Source organism: Loxodonta africana, chromosome 1 (genome assembly GCF_030014295.1).
Source record: "Loxodonta africana isolate mLoxAfr1 chromosome 1, mLoxAfr1.hap2, whole genome shotgun sequence".
Classification (NCBI taxonomy): domain Eukaryota; kingdom Metazoa; phylum Chordata; class Mammalia; order Proboscidea; family Elephantidae; genus Loxodonta; species Loxodonta africana.
Genome location: NC_087342.1, coordinates 55,787,709 through 55,805,629, shown reverse-complemented (window position 1 = coordinate 55,805,629; position 17,921 = coordinate 55,787,709). Strand labels below are relative to the sequence as shown.

Below are 17,921 nucleotides of genomic sequence, written 5' to 3'. Positions count from 1 at the left end.
ACAACAAAGAATGAAGAAAACTAAGGATACTAGGAAAAGATTAGTCCAAAGGACTAACAGACCACATCTACCACGGTCTCCACCAGACGGAGTCCACTACAACGAGATGGTGCCCAGCTACCACCACTGACTGCCCTGACAGGGGTCACAATAGAGGGTCCTGGACAGAGTTGGAGAAAAATTTAGAACAAAATTCTAATTCAAAAAGAAAGACTGGACTTGCTGGCTTGACGAAGACTGGAGAAACCCTGAGAGGATAGCCCCCGGACATCCTTTTAGCTCAGTAATGAAGTGACTCCTGAGGTTCACACTTCAGCCAAACGTTGTAACAGGCCTGTGGAACAAAACAAGACTAAATGGGCGCACCAGCCCTGGTGTAGGGACTGGAATGCAGGGGGCAACAGGAAAGCTAGTAATAGGGAACCCAGGGTTGTGGTGGGGTTCTTAACCAATGTTATAGAAAAATGTGTGTACTCTTTGATGAGAAACTAGTTTGTTCTGTAAACCTTCATCTAAAGTACAAAAAAAAAAAAAAAAATTGTGGTATTTGGGCTGCCAGAGTAAATCTGTCTTGGAAGAAGTACAGCCAGAATACTCCTTAGAAGTGAGAATGGCAAGACTTGTCATATGTATTTCGGACACGTTATCAGGAAGGGCCAGTCCCTGGAGGACATCATGCTTGGTAGAGCTTCATGGAAAATGGAAGACCCTGAACTAGATGGACTGACACAGTTGCTACAACTGGCTCAAAGAGAGGAACCATTGTGACGATGGTACTTTACTGGGCAGTTACTTCCTGTTGTACATACAGGGTCGCTATGAGTCGGAACAGGCGCGATGGTACCTAACAACTACAACCACTTTCCAAAACTGTAAAAGTAAAACACAAAAACAACATAAACAGTCGGCCCTCCACAGCAGATAGCTTGTGAAGTACTGCCCCAGGGCCCTGGGGTCCCCTCTAGGCAGGCATCCCGAGGCCAGGAAGGGCACAGCATCCCAGGCACTTAACACCCAGACTGCAAGGGTAAGGTGGTCGTAAGACCTTCAGGACCTGCATGGGTCGGGGAGGTGGGAGTTGAGTGCGGGAGCCCTGGAGCTTGGGGAAATTCGGAGGTGTGGCCGAAGATGCAGGGTCGGGGAGGGTCCCTGTTCCTTCTCTGCCGGCGCCACAGCATCCCAGAGACCCCAGCCTGCACCGTCCGTGTAGGAGGGTGGGCTTCCTGCGCATGCGCTCGCTGCACACGCCCCCTCGGCACCGCCCCTTGACCTAGCCCTGACGTCACATCCGGCGGCCGGGCCGTCGGGGCCTGTGCCGGCGCCGAGCGCTTTGGTCTGTCCTGTGGTTACTCGCCGACGCGCCGCTCCTGTCCCTCGCGCGGTGGTCCCCACGCCTGGTGCAGCCCCTCACAGCTCCTGCCCACGCGCCGGCCGGTCAGAGCACTGGGCCTCTCTCAGACCACTTAGTGTCAGTCGGGGAGTGGTTTCCTCTACTGGAGGTGAATGGATGACTGGAGAGTGGGACCTGGGTCTGTTTTCCCGTCAGTTGGCCGCGAATGGGCAGGATTTATAATTTACAGTATTTCCTTCTAGAGGACGCGTTTGCCATTATGGTGCAGTCTGAGTGAGGGTCGGACTGTTGCGCCGTGCATCTGTCTGTGTGCTGCTTTTAAATAAACCCCGAACCCATTTTGGCGTTTCAGTGCTTTGGAATTTTTCCTTTTTCAAGCGGCTGCTCCTGAAAGATGAGAGCCCTTTAATGTTTCCTCTTTCTAACGAAGCCTAATCTTACCTGTGACTGAGTCGGCTCAGAGAATATCTTGTCAGTAGAGAAGATCTTGGTTGTCAGGAACCCCACCCTCCCCTGGTCATCCTGGACGTCTCAGGGTTTTTAATACCTGAGGATTACTCTTTTTTGCACCGACATTTTAAATATTTGTGTGGGGCAGTGCAACGCTTTTTGGAAAATGCATTGCATCCTTTCTGGTCTTAAAACACCAACCTAATTTGATGTTTTCTTGATTTACCGTCAATATTGTGAAGGTTATTGTGTTAGAGAGCCTGAGACTGATCTTTGAGTTCCTGTATCAGATTTTTAAGTTTTTCTTTCCCCAACTCTGACGGTGGCATCTCTTGTGACAACTGGCTGTGATCCTGTTCGGAGCAGCCCCTCTTCCAGTTTATAATTTCAGGCTGTTCGTCTCTTCTGAAAACTGGTGGTACAGTGGTTAAAGCACTCGGGTGCGAACCAGAAGGTCCACGGTTTGAACCCACTAGCTGCTCCGCGGAAGAAAGATATGGCAGTCTGCTTCTGTAAAGATTACAGCCTTGGAAACTGTATGGGGCAATTTTACTCTTTCCTGTATGGTCGCTGTGAGTCAGCATCAACTAGAAGGCAGTGGGAGTCTGTTGTGGGCTCTGAAATTTTATAATTTAATAGAATTGGGTCTAAAGTAAAAGAAAACTAAGTGAGGAGCTTATGGCTTTTTAATTTTTTCTTACTTAGTTTTTCATTTTATGAGTGTCCAGTTTAGAAAACACAGTTAAGCAAAATAAAGAAAGAAAATCATCTGGAATCCCACTACTTAGAGATAACCAGTGGAACATTTTGAAAGTCTTCTAATTCTTTTTTTTTTTTTTTTAATGCATTATATCTGTAAAAAAAACAATGCAATCATTGTGTACTGTTGGGTAACATTTTTTGCATGACATATCTTGTCCCATTTCACTAGTTTTTTTGTTTTTAACACTTATATGACTAGAGACTATCCCGTAGTACTAGATGCTCATAAGTAGGAGGCCTACTGCACGAACCTTGTGCTATCTATTTTACCAGCTCGGAATTTGTGATTTACGTTTTGGTTTTGGGCCAAAGTGTGTAGGTGCGACAGTGTTGTTGGTTGATGTCAAGTCAACTCCAACTGATGACGATCCCACGTGTGCAGAGCAGCACTGCCCCATAGGGTTTTCAAGGCCGCGACTTTTCAGAAGCAGATCACCAGGACTTGCTCCCTGAGATGGCATTAGAATTGCACAAAAGGAAAGATTTAATATTGAGTCCTGTACAAGGGTGGGAAGTTTATCGTAGTATACCACATTTTTTTGAAAAGGTGGAGAAAATCATTGAATACTTTTCCAATACCTCATTCCTGGTTTTTAGGCTCAGTTTTTTTGTTTTTTGTTTTTTCCTTCTCTCTGCTGTCTCTCTCCTCCAAGAATGAAACATGACTGAGGACTTTCAGAGAAACTTCCGTTCAGTATATTATGAGAAAGTGGGGTTTCGTGGAGTTGAAGAAAAGAAATCACTAGAAATTCTCCTAAAAGATGATTGTCTGGGTGAGTTTTGCTAGTTAAAATACACTTATTGGTTATCAGTCATCCCCAGATGTTTGAAATAAATGTTACCTTAAGAGACATCCAGAGGGGTTTGTCACATTGCTGTTTTTCAGTAGCAGAGTGACAGAATGATATATTTTGAGAGAACTTATAGATTTTTCAAATTTGTATTTCACTGAGGAAGAAGTTTTTGAAAGACCTCTTAAGAAAGCAATATTTTTTTTCTCTTATTAGACCCGTATTTGTTCTTTCCTCAATTTTCAGATGTTTTGTCACAGCGTTACGTAAATTTTGCAACAACTCTGGCCACGATTTTCTTTTATGGAAAGACTAAGACTGCATTATGTACCGACATTTTAGTTTCTTTAACGCTAGCAGTAATAAGGTGTGTTCTATTGTTGATGAAAGCAAAATAAACTGAAGCTTAATTAAAAGTAGTACTTAATATGCACAGAGTGCTTTTAAAGTTTCAGAAAGAATTTGTACAGTCTAAAAGATTTGATCCTGTCTACGTGTTCTGTGCTTTAAATATGTCTGCGATTATTATTCTCGTTTGACAAGTAGGGATTTGAGACACAGAGGGATAGAGTGTGGCTTATTGGAAAATGTGGGGATCTGAGTCCTGACTGTGACACTCACTAGCCGTGCAAACTGGATCAAGTCACTGAAAACTACACTGAGCTTCAGTTTTCTATAAAATGGTAGCAACCCAACAGGCTTGCAATGTGGATTAATTGGAGGAAAATGTACAAATAGCAACTACTGGTACTGTTATAGGGAACGTAGTAATATATGCAAATGCATCTTGTAGGCTGTAAAATGCTAATTAAAAAAAATTGTAGTACAAATATAAATAACAAAACACTTGCCAGTTCAACGGTTTCTACATGTATATTTCAGTGACATTGATTACACCCTTCATGTTGCACAACCATTCTCACTATCCTTCTCCCAATTATTCCACCACCATTAGTGTAAACTCTGTGCCCCATAAACAGTAACGGTGCCTTTCTACCTCCCTTCCTCCTGGTGACCACTAATGAGCTTTGATTTCTGTATATTTGCCTATCTTGTGTAAGTGAGGTCGTACAGTATTTGTCCTTTTGTGACGGACTTAAATTTCACTCAGCAATGTTTTCAAGGTTCATCCATGTCATGGCTGCTAATTATTTCTTAATAGCTAGTTGGTGGAAGACCTGGGCTAGAAATCAGACCAGTGTTCCCTTTTCTACATTTAACTGACCATATTGTAGACTTGCTTGAGGAAATGTCTTACTATACTTTCTGTTATGAGAAACAAAATACACTTTTACATATTGTGATCAGTATGAAAAGCTTCTGTTGTTTTTCTCTTCCTCTAGATATTGAGAAACTTTGTACTTTTAGTCAGAGGTTCCCTCTCCCGTCCATGTATCGTGCGTTGGTATGGAAGGTGCTTCTAGGTATGTAATCTAAGAGTTGAGAGATTTATCAGCAGAATATGGAATGATGGGATTGTTTATCATCGTATCACTCAGAAATAAGAATTGGTTTCAGCCCTCTAGTGAATATCGGGCCTTCTTGGGAGACTCAATTGCTACTCCCTGTGACAGCGTTTAAGAAGGTGACTTCAGCAGCAATACATTAAATATTACTCTAGAGTGCCAGTTTATTAGTGAAGTAACAGAAAGTAAAATATGTTCCCCAGACAAGATGTGGAAAAAGTGGTTGGACTGAAAAAGAGGAGAATCGGTCTAGAAAGGAGAGCCTTGCTTTCAGCTGGGTAGCCTTGAGGAAGACCCCTCAGGACTTCAGTTTTTATATCTGTAAATTGAGGATATCAAACTAAATTACTCCTAGGTTTTAGCTCTAAATTTGTTGGGCTTTGTGGTTCCCAGCTATTAATTTCCTAATGAGTGCTATTAGAATCCGTGGGTGGTGCAAAGGGTTAACATGCTTGGCTGCTAGCCAAGAAGCTGGCAGTTCGAGTCCTTCCAGAGACACCCTGGAAGAAAGACCTGGTAATCTCCTTCTAAAAAATCAACCATTGAAAACCCTGTGGAGCACAGTTCCTGCTCTGCCATACATGGAGTGGTATCATAGCAACCCACCAGCCTCCACTGACAGACAGGTGGTGGCTGCACAGGAGGTGCATTGGCTGGGGATCCAACCCAGTCTCCTGTATGGAAGGAAAGAATTCTGCCACTGAACCATCAGTGCCCATGCTTAAAAAAAAAAAAAAAATTTTTTAGTTAATTTCATAGAAATGTAATATAAGCTAACTCTTATCAGTTGAAAAATAGGAATTTCTGTTGCCCTGAAGATAGGATATTTGGGAACAAGTTGTAATTGTTTTACAGAACAAGGATTTGATGTGTGTTGGTGGTTCTGAGATGTGGTTGCCACGTGCAGAAACTGGAGAGAGGCTTCCATGAGCTAGGAGCAGCCCCTACCTCATAGCCATAATTGAATTAAATTATTATTATAATGGTTGCGATTATTATTTTGAATTTATCTGGCACACTTGTTCAAGGGCTTTTGTGTTGTCATTTCATTTCTCTTTAATAGAATGATTTCATTGCCATTTAAATATTGATAATATTTAAAAATTTAAGATTGTTTTATAATGAGAACTTCCTGAAAAAGAATCTGTATGGAAATTAAATATTGGTATAAATTCTAGTCTAATTGTGATGGGTTCCTTCTCACAGGATTCTTTTTATTAGAGGAGGAATTTGGATTGCTATCTCAGCAATATGCCCTTTTGCTTTTTATGGTCTCCATGAAGGGATCCTACCTCCACACCACGAGTCCCACGCCCAGGTGATGACATATCGCAAGGAACAGTACTCTGATATCCTTCATGCCCTGCAAGTCATTCGCTTCATCAGTGATGCCACCCCTCAGGTTGAAGTCTATCTCCGTATGTATCAGTTGGAGTCTGGGAAGTTGCCGCGAAGTTCCTCTTTTCCGCTGGTTAGTGGTTGCTTTTGTTTGACACTTAGCCAAACACTTGACTAGCTCATCTTGCCAGTCTTTGATTATTCATGTATGGGGTGAACAGAGAGGCAGGTAGCGTGCCTACATGGGAGCAGACTCTACTGCAGAAATATTCTGTAGCAGTTCACAGCCAGCTTGCAGGTGAGTGTCTGGGTGAGGGTGGGGTTGTCACACTCCAGATGGACCCACAGGAAAGTCTGCCTTGTTGCTGTCAGAGCCCCCCCTCTAGTATGCTGACTGTGAGTATAGCCTTCACGACAGATGCCTGCTTCCTGTCACACAGCATTCTCAGTCAGCAGTCCTCAGCACCAGCCAAAAGGGGGAGTAGACAGACCTGGCGTGACTCCCCAGGAGGTCTGTCCTATTGATTTCAGAGGCCTAAGCTATGGGGCTTGCAGGGATGCAGATGAAGTGTTGACTCTGAGAGCAGACTCCACTGCACCAGCCTTCTGTAGCAATTCGCAGTAGGCTTGCAGCCAACAGTGTCTGGGTGGGTGAGGTGCTGGCACACTCTGAATGGACCCCTAGGAAGGTCTGCCTTGTTGATTTTAGATTAAGCTTGGGGTCCTGTCTCTTTGTATAAGCAGGGACTGTTGTGGTTAGAGAAGCAGGCCCCTTTTCTGGGGTCATTTCCTCAGTTCACAGCAGCTGGGGCCGCATGGCTAGGGGAAGGGCCAGAAGCTCTGGGAGAAGCAGTTTTCCTACCATATGCGACTTGTTGATTCTTTGATTCTTACCTGTTTGCAGTTCCCACTGCTTTCCTCTGCTCTCTAATTCAAAGTCTCAAAGCCGAACACCTTTTCCTTGTTGTATTTTTGAGGGAGGGTCGGAACAATGGTATGTTTACATCACCATCTGCCCAGAATCCTTTATACATTTTATTTTGAGGTAATTTTAAACTTGGAGAAAAGTTACAAGACTATTACCAAGAATTCATTAACACTGTACAACATTTGCTTTATTTTTCATATGTATACACACACATATGTTTTCCTGAGCCATTTGAGAATAAGACGCAGACACGATGCCCTTTGCCCTCAAATACTTCAGTATATAGACAGAAATCCTGTCCTCGGTCACTGTAGAACAGTCATCACAAACAAGAAATGAACATTGCTATAATATTAACATCTAATCTGTAGACCCCATTCAGACTTCACCAGTTGTCCCAGTAATGTTCCCTACAGTCCTTCTCTGTCTATAGTATCAGGAGGGACATGATGTTGATTTGTTCCATTAGTAGCAATGTTCACTTCGATCACTTAGTTAAGGTGGTGTCTGCTGGTGATTTTCTATTGTAGTCACTATTTTTTTCTTTGTAATTACTATCTCTCTTTATGGGGAGATACTGTGAAACTATGTAATATCCTATTTTTTATTAAATTTTCACCTACCAGTTTTAGAATTCATTGATGATTTTTAAGTTTATTTTTAACTTTTTATTTTTTAATAATATTAGAAAAAAGGTACAAAGACAGTAGAGTTCCCATAATGTTTACCCAGCTTCCCCAAATGTTACATCTTATATAACCATAGTATAATTATCAAAACCAGAAAATTAGCATTGAAACAGTGCTATTTACTCATCTATAGACCTTATTGAAATTATGCTGATTGTCCCACCTGATGTCTTCTTTCTAGTCCAGGATCCAACCCAGGATCACACTTGGCATTTAGTCTTCTTAGCCTCTTTCAATCTGGGTTAGTTTTGTAGTCGTTCTTTGTTTTTCATGACCTTGACACTTGTAAAGACCACTGCTCAGTAGAGTGTTTCTCAGTTTGGGTTTACCTGATATTTCCTCATGAGTAAAATCAGGTTATGCATTTTTTGGCAACAATACCACATAAGCATGATTTTGACGTGTCTTGTTGCTACCAGCTTTGATCACTTGGTTAAGGTGGTATCTGTGAGGTTTCTTTACTGAAAGGTTAGTATCTTTTTCTTTGTAATTAGTAAGTAGTTGGGAGATGCTTCGAGACTGTTTAAATATCTATCTGTTGATTCTTTCTGAGTCAGTTTTTACTATGCTGGTAGATATTATAACTCCTTCATTGATATCTGCATTTATTAGTTAACATTCTTCTGTAAGGAAGAGTTTTCCCTTCTCTCCCGTTTATATATTTATATCAGTATGAGTTATGGATTCCTCTTTTATTCAGTGGGCTATAATTTGTCACTACCGTTATCTACTTTGGTATTCAGATGTCCCAGATTTGGCTGGTGGGTGCTGCTTCAAGCTGACTACTGTGTCTTTTTAGTAAGTTTCCATTATTTTGACATTTCCTTACATTCCGGCACAAAAAGATATTCCAGGCTCCTTTTGTATATTCTCCACCCCAGCCCTTGAATCAGTCATTTCTAATTTGAATGGATTGTGGTATTTAGAAACCAAGATCAGGGCACTAGATATGCTTGTTGATCCTGAGGGGTCACTGCTTCTAGGCCTTCTCAGCAGATAGAGCCAGGAAATATATATAGGTATACACACTCACAACCACAAACGTGTTCACACACACCTGTCTACCTATCTTGTCTGTCTAATCTTTATTTATTAAAAATCCTGAGTTCACATCCATGCTTCCAATTTCAATCCAATATCACAGGTTTATTCTAGCCTTCACCCCTTCCATACTTGTAATTCCTTTCTCTTACAGTGAGGGAGCCCTGGTGGTACAGCGGTTAAGCCCTCAGCTGTTAACCAAAGGTTGGTGGCTTAAACCCACCCAGCTGCTCCATAGGAGAAAGACCTGGTGATCTGCTTCTGCAAAAATTACAACCTAGAAAACTCTGTGGGGCAGTTCTCCTCTGTCACATGGGGTCTCTGTGAGTCGGAATCAATAACAACATCTCTGACAGAAGAAACCCCGCTCCTGTTATCCTTAATATATTTACTTCTTTGTTCATTCCCCTGTATGTAACCAGCAGCACCAGCCATTCCTTTAGCCCAGGCTTTCAGGCCCCACTGGCCTCCTTGGCTCTGGCTACATGGGCCTTGTAGTCCCTGACTGCCTCCTCAGCTCTGACTCCTCCTCTGTCTTGACCCTCTAATCAACCTCAGCTCCCCCTCCCCCATCCCTAACCATCTTCTCAGCCTCAGCCCCACAGGCTCCAACCTGTTTTTTTAATTTCATCTTCAGCAAACTCCTTACTCTAGTTATTTGGACGACTTATTATTCTTGAGGGGGAGAGAGGCAGAAGAGGGAGAGGGCAAGCTTTGGCTCTCATAATGCAATTCACTCTAAGCATTTTAATTGAAAAAATTTTTCTTTTTGCTAAAATAGAGTGAAGTGCTCAAAACAGGGACTTGTCTGCAAGCTTTTCTATTCTGTGAAATTTATTTTATTTTTTATTACAAATTGCAGCCTTCCAATGTAGCAGTTTGGGCTTTGACCTTTCCTTTCTTTTCGAAGTTAATGAAAAATGTTAGCATTAATAAGGTCATCCACTTTTATTACGTTTATTGAAAGAGAGTTGGTATTGTTGTGAGTTGCTGTCAAGTGAGTTCTGACTTATGTGACCCCATGTGTGCAGCGTAAAACTGCCCCATAGGGTTTTCATGGCTGTGGCCTTCGGAAGCGAATTGCCAGGCATGTCTTCCAAGGCACCTCTGAGTAGGTTTTAACTATCAATTTACATTTGCGCCACCAGGGACTCCTCAAAAGAAAGAAGGTCCCTGGAAATAATTGGAACTCGTAATAGTCTTCTTTTAAATGCACTTATCATTGGAAGATGTCTGTGGGTGATGCAAACTGTTAAGCACATGGCTGCTAGCTGAAAGGTTGGTGGTTCGAGTCTACCCAGAGGTGCCTCTGAAGAAAGGCCTGGAGAGCTACTTCTGAAAAATCAGCCATTAAAAACCCTATGGAGCACCGTTCTACTCTGATGCATGGGGTTACCATGAGTTGGAACCAACTCAACGGCAACTGTCTTGGTTCTGGTACCTTTGGCAAAGTAGGTTCTCAGCTTGTCCATGCTTCGAGCCCAAACACCTTCTTCAGCAAAGGCTTGGGCCAGCTTGCTCTGAGTGTGTGTTTTGGCTCTGCCACCCAAGCCTCCCAGTCACTGAGCACTGCTCAGCCTTGTATTTATCTGCTATTGAGAGTGTAGGATAATTCTGGGCACAGGGCCTGGCACACAGTCAGCTGAGGGGCATGGGTCCTCCTTGTCTGACCTCTCAGTGTTGCCAGGAACAGTCAGTGAGGTAACACCTTCGAGGACACCCCACCCAGAGCCTGGTACTGAGTGGGGGACCAAGAAAGGGGATTTTCCTTCCTCCGTTTCTTCTTTTTCTGTCCTCCTTTGACACGTTAATAAATGAGCAAAACCAAAAAACCAAACCCATTGCTGTTGAGTCGATTCCAACTTACGGTGACCCTATGGGACAGAGTAGAACTGCCCCATATGGTTTCCAAGGAGCACCTGGTGGATTCGAACTGCTGACCTTTTGGTTAGCAGCTATAGCTGTTAATCACTATGCCAACAGGGTTTCCTACTGCCCCACCAAAACCAAACCAAACTAAACCTATTGCCATCGAGTCGATTCTGACTCATAGTGACCCTATAGCACATACTAGAGCTGCCCCACAGAGTTTCCAAGGAGCACCTGGTGGATTTGAACTGCTGACCTTCTTTTGGTTAGCAGCCATAGGTCCAACCACTATGCCACCAGGGCTCCTTAATAAATGAGCCAAACTGAAAAAACCATACCCGTTGCCATCGAGTCAATTCCGACTTATAGCAACCCTATAGGAAAGAGTAGAACTGCCTCATAGGGTTTCCAAGAAGCAGCCGGTATATTCGAACTGCTGACCTGCTGTTAGCAGCTGAGCTCTTAATCACTGTGCCAGCAGGGCTCCAGTAAATGAGCAGCGAAGTCAATTTTCTATGATTCAAACTCTGTTACTCTTGACATTGTGTATGATAGTAATAAGCTGAACTGAGATCTAAGAATGAAATACGTTTTTTAAATTAGGGCTTTTGATTTAAGTTGAGACTTTTGTGGGGTAGAAAGATACTTCTTAGTTTCGTTTTGACATGGAAATGTTTCAGCTATGGAATCATAGATGAAAATCTAAAGCTTTTTGTGGAAGGTATGTTTGAAAACAAACTAGATTTTCAGATATGGTTCTGGTTGTTTTAAGATGAATTTATTGTTGAAATTTACTTGACGATTTACTTCCATGCCCCGGGTATTGACACTTCACAAGGTGTGAGAAATGCCATTCTTCTGATTCCTCCAATTCTGGTTCTAGGGACAGTACCTTTTTAGCTCCTTAAAGATAGAACACATTTCTAAAGGTATGTGAACCCGTTTGAAATAAAGCAAATGCTACATCAGTCCTTTTGAAGTCAATTAATGATTGCAAATTACTGTATTGACAGATATCTCCAATTATTTTTTGTGGTATTTGTCACATTATTTTAAAAGAAATTCTTTTCTAGCCCAAAGTGTATTTTTGGGTGTAGAGAATTAATGCCCTGCTAATGATTTACATTGTCACTCTGATGGCCTTAATGTTACAAGTTGGAAAACTCCCAAGTTCTCAGTCATTCCTAAGCAATACTGATTCAAATAGATTTTTATAGTTACTCATCCCGGATCTTCCATGTGGTCTTCCCTATAGCAGTAGGTGGTGTGCTTTTCGATCCCACTTTGATTTATTCATGCAGCCTCTTCAAAATTTAGGGGACAGTTTCATTTTTATTGAAGAAGTATGTATTCCTGTCTTCTGCCGCCTCTCCCTTGAGATTTATTCTTAATCTTTCAGGAGCCGGAAGATGAAGTATTTCTTGCCATTGCTAAAGCCACAGAAGAGATGGTGGAAGATAGCATCGACTGTTACTGGATCATCCGATGCTTTGTGAACCAATTAAAGAACAAGTACCGGGATTCTCTACCCCAGCTGGTGAGAGATGTTTTTGGCTCTTGGCGGGTGAGGGTGAGCATTGGCTCTGGGGGTCATCAGGGAATATTCGTACCTCCCAGTACTGCTACAATTATATGTGGACCCTTTGTAGCAGAGATCAGCAAATGTTTTCTGTAAAGGGCCAGATGGGAAATATTTTCAGATTTGCAGGCTAGGTGGTCTGTCTTCTGAGTACTTGATTCTGCTGCTTAGCTCAAAAGCAGCATAGATAATACATAAATAGATGTGGCCGAATGTGGCCCCTCTGTGGGTATGGCCCTCACTGTTTGCTAACCCCTGGTCTATAGTATTCCTTATCCTGGTCTAGAATCTACTGGCTTTATCTAGAATGATCCTCCATATTAGTTAAGGTTTACGTTTCATTGCATGTTATGGAAAACCCAAATAACAGAAGCCTTATTCTTTTCTCTCAGTAACCAGAAGCCCAGAGGTAAGGCAGCCCGGAGCTGGGCCACAGCTCCGCTATAATGACAGTGCTCCTGACTCCTACTCTCAGTGTGCTTGACCATTTTGGGGCATGATCCTCACTCACATGCTCATAAAATGCTGCTCGGGCACCCGTCATGACATCTGTGTTTTAGGCAAGAAAGAGGGGAAGGGCAAGGGCAAAAGCAAGGGAGCAAAAGGGACAGGCCAGTCAAGTCTGTCCTCTTTTACAGGCTTTCCTCTGCATAGATACTAGTGTCAGGAGTGTGTCCTGGCCCCCCTAGTCTGCAGCAGAGACTGGGAAATGTGTTTTTTTAAGCCTGGCACATTATGATCCCCTGTTAACACGGGTTCTGTTAGTGACGGTGGGTCGGGGGCGGGGGGCGGCAAATGGAGATGGGGGCAGTGGCTGCCTCTGCTGTACTCTGGGAATCCACAGGACTGGAGGGCACTTGCTCTATCAGCAGAACCCAGTGATTCTTTGCCAGTCTTTTTTCTTTATTTCTCATTGTTTGCAATCAACCTGTCCTTTTTTCTTAAATTATTAAGATTTTTCATTTGAAAATTCTATTGACAGCGCCAACACTGGTATGGGGGGCAGTCAGATGAGGGACAGCAGTGAAGGCTGGGTAGCCCTGAGGACCACTGCTCTAACTCAGTCAGTGAGAGGGGAACTGGCAAGACCCTCCAGCTTTGTTGGGCAACGCACAAGAGTATTTTTATTATTTATTATCAATAAATCATTAAGTAAAATTTGATTTTTAGAATTCAAAGATTTGATCCACTTACGTGATTGCAATAACTATAAGCATGGGATCGGAGTGTAAGTTAATATAACTTTAGTTTACTAATTAAATCAGTAGGTCTATATTATACCATGATTTCATTAGTTTTTCGTATTTAATGTTGGAATAAGGTTAGTAGCATTTTGATGGTTTACCCTATGTTTTAAAAAATACCACTCTTTATTTTTGATAACACAAGTAATAAATGGATATATTCTCAAAGGAAATTAAACAACCCAGATAAATCCAGTGTTCCCTGAGGTCTGTACCAACACTTCCCCACCCCCCACTTTCTAGTCCTCTCCTCAGAAGTAACCGTTGTTATCAGCTTGGTATGGTTTTTTCTTCCTATTTTATGTGTATCAGGGTATACATATATATTTGTATGTATGTGTGTATATACGTATGTGTATATGTCTGTGTGTATAAAAACAACCCACTGCCGTCGAGCCAATTCTGACTCATAGCAACCCTACAGGAGAGAGTAGAACTTCCCCATAGGGTTTTCAAGGCTGTGATCTTTACAGAAGCAGACTGCCACATCTTTCTTTCACACAGTGGCTGGTAGGTTCAAACTGCCGACCTGTAGGTTGGCAGCCAAGCACTTTAACCACTGCACCACTAGGGCTCCACTGTGTCCTGTATAGTGATTTTTTAAAAAACCAGATAAGTAATATCACACTGTACATAATGGCTGTATTATTCCTTTTTTTTACTTTTGAAGAGTTTTCCAAACCAATGCAGATAGATTAGTAGTTTTCAGCCCTGACTTCCCATTAGTATCACCTGGCAGCTTTTAAAAATTACCAACGTAACTAAAGCTACCTAGACCAATGAAATTAGAATCTTTGTGGGATCAGGCCCAGGCATTAGTGTTTTTTTAAAGTTCCAGGTGATTCTGAAGTTTGGACAAGGGTTGCGAGCTACTTATTTAGAACTACCTTTTTTAAAAGTTTGCTTATAATATTTCATGTTATAAATTTGCCACAATTTTATATAGCAGCTTCATTGACAGTAAACATAACCTTGTACATGTTATTTTATGTATATGTGTGAGTATTTCTCTTGGGTAAAATCCGTTGCCACAGAGTTGATTCCAACTCACGGTGACTCTATTGGACGGGGTAGAACTGCCCCATAGGGTTTACAAGGTTGTGATCTTTATGGAAGCACACTACCGCATCTTTCTCCCACAGAGCGCCTGGTGGGTTCGAACTGCCGCCCTTTTGTTTAGCAGCCGAGTGCTAGGGTACACAGTGCCCATTGCCATTAAAAAAAAAAAAAAACCATCACTATTGAGTGAATTCTGACTCATAGCGACCCTATAGGACAGAGTAGAACTGCCCTACAGGGTTTCCAAGGAGCAGCTGGTGGATTTGAACTACTGACTTTTTTGGTTAGCAGCCATAGCACTTCACCACCACCACGGTTTCCCGGTGCCGTAGGTACCTATAAATGGAATGCTTGGTTGAAGGGCAGACATATTTAGTATTCAAACTGCCAGATCTCTCACCTGAGGTTTGTACCAGTGTATCCTTCCACCAACAGATAATGAAATTCCGTTTTTCCACACCATTGCCCAAACATGATAGTGTCTGTCTCTTAAATTTTTGTTCGTCTGATGTGAAAATGGTATCCCATTTTAATTTACATATCCTCAGTTGCTAGTGAAGTTAAGCAGCTTTGCATATGCTTATTGGTCATTTGTATTTATCCTTTTGTCTATTGTTTTGTTTATCTTTTTTTTTTGTAAGCATTACTGATATATTCTGCGTATTTACCCCTTGTCTGTTATATATGTTGAAATTATTTTTTCCTTGTCTGTTGTACCAAGATTTTAAGTTTTGTTACTATTGGATTTATCAGTATTTTTCTTTTGCTTTTTTGTATCTTAATTACTTAGCCCTTCCCAACTCTAAGATTATAAAACACGTTTTCTTTATTTTTTTCTAACTTTCAAAAATGTTTAAACGTTTTTATTAACTCAAGCTGTAAACTTTCACCTAAAGCACAATTTAAAAAAAAAATGTTTAAACGTTTTTAAGTTTAATCCTTCAGTTTGTCGGGTATTAACCTTTGTGATTGGCGTTAGATACAGATTTGATTTCATTCTTTAACAGTTTGCTACACCACCACCACTTCCACCACCATGCCAGCTCACACTTCCTCCTCCCTCGGGTTAGCAGTTAGTGAGAACTTTCTTCATGTCAAGCAGTGCTTGTTTTATTAACAAATTGCTTTATTTTAACATATCTCTTTTTTTTACCTATGAGGAACTGAAGCACAGAGAAGTTAAGTAACTTTCTCAAGGTAAATAGTAGAACCATCACGTACACCATTTATTTGACAGTTCATCCTCTTTTGTGCAGATTTGAATTGCCTCCTGGATTTCCATATGCATATTTGTATCTTCCCAAACTCTTTTTTGGTTGTGTTATTTGTCTATTCCCGGGCCAGTACCACATGATTTATTTCATATAGCTTTCTGGGATATTTTGAAAACTGATGGGGAAAGTTCCCTCTTACTGTTCTTTTTCAAAAATGTGTTGGCTATTCTGACGTTTTCTTCTTAGAAATGAATTTTAGAATCAGCAAGATACTTACTGTCCCCTAAAACCTCAATTTCCTCATTTTTAATAAGAGGGTTTAATTCGCCTGGAGCAACAGAGGAAGGAGAGTCAAGAATAGGAGGAGAACTTCGTGGCAAAATGCCTCCATGAGCAGTTGCTTCCTTTGCTGTGAGACCAGAACTAGATGGTGCCTGGCTGCCATTACTGAACATTTTGATCAAAGAAGTCTCTAAAAGAATCCTGATTAAAAGGGGGGAAATGGAGAACAGAATTTGAAACTCTCCCTAGAATCCAGATTTCCTGGAGCCATGGAGGCTAGATGAACCCCTGAAACTATTGCCCTGAGATAATCTTTAAACCTTAAAACAAAACTATCCCCTGCAGTCTTCTTAAAACCAAACAGTAGTTTAGCTTAACTAGTAAAGAATGTCCACCTTGAGCATTGTGCTCTTGTAGAATCTTTCAATTTGGGATCAAATTGACAACAGCAACTCAAAAGATTAGACAGGAACCTTTGGGGGTGGCAAGCTTATGTTAACGGGAAGAACAGCTCAGAAAAGGAAGGTGAGAATGGTTGTGCAGTTCGAAGAATAATCAATGTCACAGAATTGTACATGTAGAAATTGCTGAATTGGTATGTTCTGCTGTGTATATTCTCAACACAAACAAAATTATATTAAAGAAAATAAAAAGGGTTTATTTTAGTATGCACATTAAATTGCCTAACACATAGTTTTAAATAATTATGAAGTTTTTACGAAAGTTCTTTAGAATGTATAGGAAAAGCTCAATATCCTTTGTATTGATTCAGATATCAAGTCATTTAAACTTTTCTTGTATTTTTAGAGCAGTGGTTAGTCTCTGGAGGCCTGGTGGCACAGAGGTTTAGAGCTTGGCTGCTAACCCAAAAGCTGGCAGTTCAGATCTACCAGTTGCTCCTTGGAAACCTTATGGGGCACTTCTGCTCTGTCCTGTAGGGTCACTATGAGTTGGAATCAACTCAACAGCAACGGGTTTTTTGTTTAGTCTATCTTCAAAATTTTTATTATTTTGTAGTAGATCTCTTCATCCTACCTTCTTGTTAAAGTAGAGTTTCTGTAATCTTGTCTTTTCATAGTTTTACCAAATAAATTCATTAGTAGTACTTTATGGTTCCAGGGAAATGTGCATGTGATGGGCACTGATGGGTATATGGCATCGAAAGGAGGTAAGACTAGACCTGAGCGATGGTGGGTTTATCATCTTGCCATATTCCGGTTCATGCAGTTACATCGGCAGCTTCTCTGCTCCTTACAAGCTTTTAGAAGTTCTGCTCTTTGTTCAAGCCCCTCACTGCCAAGGAAAATAGACACCAACTTGGATTGTAAGGCATGGGAGCCTTCTAGCTGATCTCCCTTTTCAGAGCAGATTGTCCTTAAACCGTTTCAACCTTAATTGTATTTAGTCGTTAAAGTAAGTAAGTTTTCTCTTACTGTTACTGCTACAATTTTTAAAAGCTATCTGAAAAAAACCTCTCTTTCAGATAAAAATTTTTTCTTTTTTATCTGAAAGAGAGGTTTTTTTTGTTTTTTTTAAATAAACACTCTTGGCAGCCTCTTTTAAGGTTAATATTAAGTCCTCCCAGCACAATTAAGTCTCTCTTGTCAGCTTTTGCCTTCTGTTGATGACTTACGGTTCATTTTCTTCGTAAAGAAAGAATGTGGGGCCATGGAAATATTGGAGAGAACTTAAATGTTTAGCAGTAGAATATAACTTATAATAATTGCATCTACCATTTGTTGAGTACTTAGAACGTCAAGCAATGTAAATATCTCCTTTCGTTTTTTAAAAACATGTATGCATTTATATTTGTATTCACTCTCTTAGATTAAGCAGTAGCCTACGATACGCATTTTTC

At 41.2% G+C, this 17,921-nt stretch overlaps 1 protein-coding gene across 4 annotated transcripts in view; it reads left to right on the top strand.

The window, feature by feature from the left end:
• The first annotated feature begins 1,294 nt into the window (after positions 1–1,294).
• TBC1D7 (TBC1 domain family member 7) overlaps positions 1,295–17,921 on the top strand; it is a 29,502-nt gene continuing 12,875 nt past the window's right edge. For 2 of the 4 annotated variants that reach the window (XM_023555809.2, XM_064280775.1), the window contains exons 1-5: positions 1,295–1,499; positions 3,217–3,336; positions 4,698–4,778; positions 6,104–6,291; positions 12,085–12,222. In XM_023555809.2, the coding sequence (XP_023411577.1) occupies positions 3,225–3,336; positions 4,698–4,778; positions 6,104–6,291; positions 12,085–12,222 (519 nt within the window). In that variant the 5' untranslated portion in view covers positions 1,295–1,499; positions 3,217–3,224. Of the gene's footprint in view, positions 1,500–3,216; positions 3,337–4,697; positions 4,779–6,026; positions 6,292–12,084; positions 12,223–17,921 lie in introns of those variants that run through there. The other 2 variants (XM_003416463.4, XM_023555808.2) reach the window with 2 other exon arrangements.